The 8,267-nt window shown below is 36.5% G+C and overlaps 1 protein-coding gene across 1 annotated transcript; it reads left to right on the forward strand.

The window, feature by feature from the left end:
* Positions 1 to 2,258: 2,258 nt before the first annotated feature.
* On the forward strand, positions 2,259 to 8,193 carry LOC120159448 (ABC transporter C family member 8-like). Its single transcript, XM_039170043.1, is given in 15 exon segments — positions 2,259 to 2,426; positions 2,729 to 2,833; positions 2,836 to 4,667; positions 4,763 to 5,048; positions 5,051 to 5,082; positions 5,160 to 5,246; positions 5,342 to 5,953; positions 6,055 to 6,219; positions 6,308 to 6,602; positions 6,685 to 6,899; positions 7,020 to 7,260; positions 7,263 to 7,324; positions 7,409 to 7,472; positions 7,583 to 7,822; positions 7,962 to 8,193. Coding segments are annotated over 15 exon segments (4,389 nt in total). The 5' UTR covers positions 2,259 to 2,401; the 3' UTR covers positions 8,090 to 8,193.
* Positions 8,194 to 8,267: the final 74 nt, after the last annotated feature.

Raw genomic sequence — 8,267 nt, forward strand, 5'->3', positions numbered from 1 at the left:
AGGGGAAGCTCACTGCTACTGTCTTCCGCCATTAAGAGCCACTGTCGGTCGCTGGAAAATTTTTGTTGTTTACCGTGGAAAGTGTTGTTATCTTTCAAGCCTCAAATCGAAGGTGAGTCCTCGTTTTGTTTGATTTTTTGATAGTTTGTTATTTTTGTGGTATGGATGGACTACAAGTTATAAAAACAAGATTAGGAGAAAATAACTATTTGTTTTGGATCGAGATGGGGTATTATGGAAGAGACATGCAAGAACACGAAAGGAATTATGGATTTAATTCAAGGGTTCTGTTTCTTTTACTTGGAATTGCGTTGTAAAATGGGAAAAGGAAAGCAAAAAGGGGGAGGAGATAAGGAGAGAGAGCACTGCTGAAGCATAATTAAAATAGGGGGCATATTCATTTTCACGTGGGAGCCCTAGGAATTTGTGTTTTCCCAAATCTTTTGGTCTAAGTGGGAAACATGTCATCCAATAGTTATATATTTTTGTATTTGTCTATAATCTTCACATTATTTCAATTTGGTCACATGTACATTGATTATTTCTCTGAATTTTCAATTAATGCAATTCAGTCCCTACTTTAAACTTACATTTTTTCACAATTTGGCCCCTAACTTTTTTTTTATTTTGCAGTTCAATTTTAGTACCTGATTAATCCATCCATTTTAATTTGTTTTAATTTAGTCCTTTAATTTTTTTTCCTTTTTAATTTTAGCATTTTTTAGTTATTCATTTTTACCTTAATTTTAATGTGTTGTAAATAATTTATTACTTTTAAAATCTAGCATTTGTATTATTATTATTTTTCCTTCCTTTTATTTATTCAATATTTATTTTTTTTCTTTCTCTTCCCCTAACAATTTTGACTTTGTAGAGAAATTCCAATTGATCAAAGGTGAGTAATTCGAATCGAGTAATTTAAATTTTAATTTTAATTTTCTAATTTTTGCTATAAAGACAACCGACAAATTAATTGGTACCGAAAGGGCGATTCAAGGGTGCTAATCCTTCCTTGACCGTAACCGACTCCCGAACTCGACACGTTTCTGGTACAATGCAGATCAGGTAAGATGGTGTCCGACCCGCCTAAATTCGCTCTAAAGTGGTCGGTGGCGACTCCAATTCGTTTAATCCAAGTCGAAGCCCAATTTCGAGCCCAACCGAAAGACGGTTACGACAGACTCAACTTAGACTTGAGAATTAATCTAATAATTATTAAAATTTTTGGGTTATTCTAATTATTATTCAAATTCTATTTTATAATTCGACTCAAATTTAAAATTTCTTGAGTTGAATTTATCGAATTATGACTCAAAGCTAATTATAGTTAAAATTTTCGAATTAAACCAGATAAAAAAAATTAAGTTTTCGAATAAAGTTGATTTTTTTCTCGCCCAGACCAGACAAAGATTTGTACAGTACATTTTCTCATCGACGTCCGAGAAAGATAGCTGTCGCAATTGCCAACTGTGTATGACATGTGCTACAGGGATAGTCACTAATGCATAGTTGCATACACTGAAGGATTATATGTTTGAGAAAACTACACTTTTAGTACCTAAATTATTAATTTTATTTTTTTTAGTACTTAAACTTTCATTTGTTTTAAAATTATATCTAACATGTACTTTTTATTTCTTTCTAATATACCACCGTTAAGAACTTAATGGAACTGTTGTATGACATTTTTTATAAATAAATTATATCATTCATCACTTAACTATCTTCTCACTCTTATTTTAGTCACTAAAGTTTAATTTTTTTAACATAACTACTCAACTTTCAAATTACTCATGCTTTAGTCACTCTAATTTATTTTATTAATAATTTGTAATATGATATTTTTATTATTATTTTATTAATATATATTTAAAATAAAAAAATTAAATTTGAAAGTTAGAGTGATTAAATTAGGAGTAATTTGAAAGTTAAGTAATTAAATTAAAAAAAATAAACTTCAAATACTAAAATAGGAGTGAGAAGATATTTAAGTGATGAATGATGTAATTTATCTATAAAAATGTGTCATGTTGTAATAGTTTCGCTAAGTTTTTAACGACGATGTACCAAAACGACAAAAAGTAAATGTTAAGTATGATTATGAAACAAATGAAATTTTAAGTATTAAAACAAAACAAATAATTTAGGTACTAAACATATAGTTTACCCACTATTTTTATATAATTTGCATATTCCAATGGATCTACAGACAGAAAGCAGCCAAAAACACCGATCATGAAAATCAAAATAAGGTGATATAAATGGTTGTTACGGTTCTTTGATGGCATCTTCTGTGTAACAGCTGAAGCGTATTTTAGCAAAACACATAGGGTTTGAACTCCGAAGTCTGGTATTGTGTGATTTGCAGGCAGCTTTACACTAGAATCTTCATTTCTCATCTATGGCTTCCTTGAGGAACTTAATTGGTATACAGCCTTATTTGCTCATTTTCATTATATACTTCTTCTTCATCATCACAATCTTGAATGAACATTTAACGCTTTTTACGTGATCTTGATTAAGATTTTCTTAAAAAGAAAAGGTTTAAGTATAAGAGAACAACATGGGCCATTCAATTCTGTTTTAATGCAGACAATATGCTTGTACTCTATCTCAGTGTTTTCCTGTTGGAAGTTCTCTTCCAAATGTTCATGTCTCTCACCTTTGTTTTGGCTTTTTCGTATATGAAAATAATATGCTAATTCTAAATCTTGCGATGGATATACAGGGGGGTACTCTTTAATTTGTGAAGGGAAACTGGATTTCGGTTCTTTTTGCATTCAAAGAACCATCATAGATGTCGTAAACCTGGTGTTCCTCTTTGTTTTCTATCTACTTTGTTTGTATGTTCTGTCGGAAAACAGCACCGTAGAGTTGTTAACCGGAAGGACAATATCTCCATTGTTGTATCCATTTGTTGTACTCTTGTTAGTGTTCTGCATCTTAGTGTTGGTTTGTGGAATCTAATAACAAGAACTGATGGATTTAATAGCTTGGCCTGGTTGGTTGAGCTTGACAGGGGATTGATTTGGATTTCATTATCAGTTTCATTGCTTGTTCGAACAACGAAACCGGTTAAGATTCTCGTCTTCGCTTGGTGGGTGTCGTTCGCATTATTGGTTTCTGTTCTTCATATCGAGGTTCTATTTAGAACACACCGGATCGAAATATTCGACGTTGTTCCATGGCCGGTGAACATCTTGCTGCTATTTTGTGCCTTTAGAAACTTTATTGATTTGAGCAAGGAAAATGAGAGTCTATCAGAACCTCTATTGGAGGAAAAGGAAGAAAAAGAACAGATTGAACTTTGTGAGACCAATTTCTTTAACAAATTGTCATTTTCTTGGATTAATCCTTTGCTTTCAAGGGGTTATTTGAGACCCTTAACCCTTGAAGACATCCCTTCCATTAGTACAGAAGATGAATCCAATGTGGCATACCAAAAGTTTGCTTATGCATGGGAGTCGCTTACAAGAGACAAAAGCTCAAATGATGGGAGAAACCTGGTTCTTAGGGCCATAACAAAAGTGTACTTTAAGGAGAACATATTTATAGCAATTTGTGCAGTTTTTAGGACAGCTTCAGTTGCAGCACTGCCTTTATTGCTCTATGCTTTTGTAAGTTATTCGAACCAGGAAGAGGGAAACCTGCTGGAGGGTCTTGTTTTACTAGGATGTCTCATTGTTTCAAAGGTTGTCGAGTCGTTGTCGCAGAGGTATTGGTTTTTTGCTTCGAGGAGGTCCGGAATGAGGATGAGATCTGCATTAATGGTGGCAGTATATCAGAAGCAGCTGAAGCTTTCGAGTTTAGGAAGGCGGAGACATTCTGCAGGGGAGATTGTGAATTACATAGCAGTAGATGCTTATAGAATGGGAGAGTTTCCATGGTGGTTTCATTTGACTTGGAGTCTCGTATTGCAGCTTTTCATGTCTATTGGAATGCTTTTCTCAGTCGTTGGTGTCGGTGCCATACCCGGCATAGTCCCTCTTGTCGTATGCGGATTCCTTAATATGCCATTAGCGAAGATTATACAAAAATTCCAATCTCAATTTATGATCTCACAAGATGAGAGATTGAGAGCCACTTCTGAAATATTAAATAGCATGAAGATCATCAAGTTACAGTCCTGGGAGGCGAAATTCAAAGGTTTGATCGAATCCCTACGTGGCAACGAGTTCAAATGGCTTTCTAAACAACAGTTTGTGAGGCCTTATGGCACCGTTTTCTATTGGATCTCTCCAACCATTGTTTCTTCAGTTGTCTTTATGGGATGTGTTCTATTACGGAGTGCCCCATTGAATGCTGGAATCATTTTCACAGTCCTTGCAACTCTAAGAACCATGGCAGAACCTGTTAGAATGTTACCCGAGGCACTTGCGATTCTTATACAAGTCAAAGTTTCGTTCGACAGAATCAATGCTTTTCTGCTTGATGATGAACTCGGGAATGATGAAGTAAGGAGATTTCCCCTGCAGAATTCTGATAAAAGTGTAATAGTAGAAGCAGGCAATTTCAGTTGGGTTCCTGAAATAGCAAGTCCAACGCTTAGAAATGTTGAGTTGGAAATAAAAAGAGGGCAAAAGATCGCTGTTTGCGGACCTGTCGGGGCAGGAAAATCCTCAATCTTGTATGCAATGCTGGGAGAGATACCGAAACTTTCAGGAACTGTGAGTTGCAAAACAAATATTCCTACTAGTACATATACTAAACATCATATCTTCTTCACTTATTTAGTTCTTTTTCCATTAACTTTTGTTGATAGGTTCACATGTTTGGATCCATTGCCTATGTTTCTCAAGTTTCTTGGATCCAGAGTGGGACGATTCGCGAGAACATACTCTATGGCAACCCAATGGATGCAGACAAATATGATAAGGCGATCAAAGCTTGTGCTCTGGATAAAGATATCAATAGTTTTGATCATGGCGATCTCACGGAAATAGGTCAGAGAGGGATTAACATGAGTGGAGGGCAGAAGCAAAGGATTCAACTCGCTCGAGCTGTCTATAACGACGCTGATATCTATCTTCTTGATGACCCTTTCAGTGCTGTGATGCACATACAGCTTCTGTTTTGTTCAATGTGAGAAAGCTTCATTTGATACAATGATTATTAATTTTATTTTGCAGCATAATCAAGTTAGCTTCTTATGACTGCAGGATTGTGTAATGAAAGCTCTAGAGAATAAAACTGTCATCTTGGTGACTCATCAAGTGGAGTTTCTCTCGGAAGTTGATAGAATTCTGGTAAATACTAAGTGCTGATTTACGTTTATACTTTCTTCATCTATCGATGTGATTTTCCGGTTTGTCTAAAGGCTGGTTTTTTCTTTTTGGCTTAGGTTATGGATGGTGGGCAAATTACTCAATCAGGAAGCTATGAAGAGCTACTAATGGCTGGGACAGCATTTGAGCAAGTTGTGAATGCTCATAGAGATTCCATAACAGCGTTGGGTTCTTGGAACGATGAAGGTCGAGGAGAGTCTCAAGGGATATCTCCTGAGATGTCTAATGTATGTTATCCAACTAAACAGAACAGTGAGGGAGAGATCTCGGTGAAGGGTCCATCTGGAATACAATTAACACAAGATGAAGAAACGGAGATTGGTGATGTTGGGTGGAAGCCGTTCATGGATTATGTTTCAATCTCGAAAGGATCTGTTTATCTATCTTTAAGCATATTAACTCAGTCTACCTTTGTTGTTCTTCAGGCTGCTTCGACCTACTGGCTGGCATTTGCTATTCAAATGCCTAACATGACCAACAGTATGTTGATAGGAGTTTACACTGGAATTGCCACACTTAGTGCCGTTTTCGTGTTTTTTAGATCCCATTATGCTGCTCATCTAGGATTAAAAGCTTCCAAAGCCTTCTTCTCTAGTCTCAACAATGCCATCTTCAAAGCTCCAATGCTTTTCTTTGATTCAACTCCTGTTGGGAGGATTCTGACCCGAGTAAGATCGACTATGGATAAGCAAGGAGTTAACATAATGTTTCACGTACCCTTTGTTCTTTTCCTAAGATACTAAATTTTGTTTTATATAAACTCTTGCAGGCTTCATCAGATATGAGTATTCTTGATTTCGACATACCGTTCGGGATAATCTTTATGGCAGCCGGTGCAACTGAAGTCATGGCAACAATTGGAATCATGGCCTCTATTACATGGCAAGTTCTCATAGTCGCTGTTCTTGCTATGGTAGCAGTATACTACATTCAGGTGGATGCATTTTCGTTTCACTCGTTTTTCTCGATTCTCATTTGCAGCCAAGGTGAAAGGGCTAATATCTTTGTTCATCAAACTGCAGGGGTATTATATGTCCTCTGCAAGGGAACTCATAAGAATTAATGGTACAACGAAAGCTCCCGTTATGAATTATGCAGCCGAGACATCGCTCGGAGTGGTCACAATAAGAGCTTTTAACATGGTGGATAGGTTCTTTAAAAATTACCAGAAGCTTGTTGACAAAGATGCCACACTTTTCTTTCTTTCTAATGCAGCCATGGAATGGTTAGTTCTAAGGATCGAAGCACTTCAAAACCTTACTCTATTCACTGCTGCATTTTTACTTCTCCTCCTTCCGAAAAACCAAGTCACACCAGGTAAATATAATTTGTATTGAACAATCTTTATGGCAAGTAGAGAATGTTCAAAGCCATTAATATTGGAAATTTCGACCTGCAGGACTTGTTGGACTATCTCTCTCTTATTCTTTAACACTGACCGGCACACAAATTTTCACATCTCGTTGGTACTGCAGCTTATCGAACTACTTGATTTCGGTTGAAAGGATAAAACAGTTCATGTACATACCTGAAGAACCTCCAGCAATTATAGAAGATAACAGACCACCATCTTCTTGGCCCTCTAAGGGTAGAATAGAATTGCAAGAACTGAAGGTAAATTAAAGAATCCAAACTGGAAAATGATTCAAAGGGTGCATATTCTTTGAACCAAGTCCATGTCTTGTATGTTTTCATACAACTAATTCATGTTAGTCGTTTCGATGCTTTGTTTAGATAAGATATCGTTCGAATGCTCCGTTGGTTCTTAAGGGAATCTCTTGCATTTTCAAAGAAGGGACAAGAGTAGGAGTAGTTGGACGGACCGGAAGTGGAAAAACTACGCTCATAAGTGCCTTGTTCCGGCTAGTAGAACCTGCAAGTGGGAAAGTTCTTATAGATGGACTTGATATATGCTCTATGGGACTGAAGGATTTGAGAATGAAGCTTAGCATCATTCCTCAAGAGCCAACTCTATTCGAGGCAGCATTCGAACTAACTTAGACCCCTTGGGCCTCTATTCAGATGATGAAATATGGAAGGTGAACCAACATATGATGAATGTTAACATCAAAATGTTTCCCAACAATGAACTTTTCGAATTTACGCCAATATTCTTGTGGCAGGCCTTGGAGAAGTGTCAACTTAAAACAACAATCAGTGGTCTGCCAAACAAGCTGGATTCATCTGGTGAGTTGAAATTTAGCAACTATTTACTTAATGCCTTTTGGTAGATTATCTTTCAGCCATCGTATTGACCGAAAACTATTGTTATGCCGTTGTTGTTGTTGGATTGACAGTGAGTGATGAAGGTGAAAACTGGAGTTTGGGGCAGCGGCAACTCTTTTGCCTTGGGAGAGTTCTCTTGAAACGAAACCGAATCCTGGTGCTGGATGAAGCCACTGCGTCAATAGACTCTGCAACTGATGCCATTTTGCAAAGAATTATCAGAGAAGAGTTCTCAAATTGCACGGTGATAACAGTGGCTCATAGAGTTCCAACTGTTCTAGACAGTGACATGGTCATGGTACTCTCCTATGGTAAATCTCTTGGTTCCTGCTTCTAATGTCAATCAGTGATCCCAGCTAAAATCAAATTACTGCGACATTGAAATTCGAATCCCGGAATATACAACCAATCAAATGAATTCAAACACTGAATGATTATTAATATCTGCAGGTAAATTGCTGGAATACGATGAGCCCTCGAACCTGATGGCGACAAACTCTTCCTTTTCTAAGCTGGTAGCTGAATACTGGTCAAGTTGCAGGAGAGATTCATATAAAAACTTTGGAAATTATCAGTGATATGAGCGAATATTGGCTTGAAAATAAGATCAAACATGTAGTGTTATTATCAAATATAAGTACATCAAGAATATAACCTAGCAACATGCCACGATGCAGAAAAAAAGAGTAAAAACTATTGCGTTCCGAGTTATGAATTAAATTTGTGAGGAATATATCAAACTGTATGCTGCTGCTT

This window comes from Hibiscus syriacus, unplaced genomic scaffold (genome assembly GCF_006381635.1).
Source record: "Hibiscus syriacus cultivar Baekdansim isolate YM2019G1 unplaced genomic scaffold, ASM638163v2 tig00111366_pilon, whole genome shotgun sequence".
Classification (NCBI taxonomy): domain Eukaryota; kingdom Viridiplantae; phylum Streptophyta; class Magnoliopsida; order Malvales; family Malvaceae; genus Hibiscus; species Hibiscus syriacus.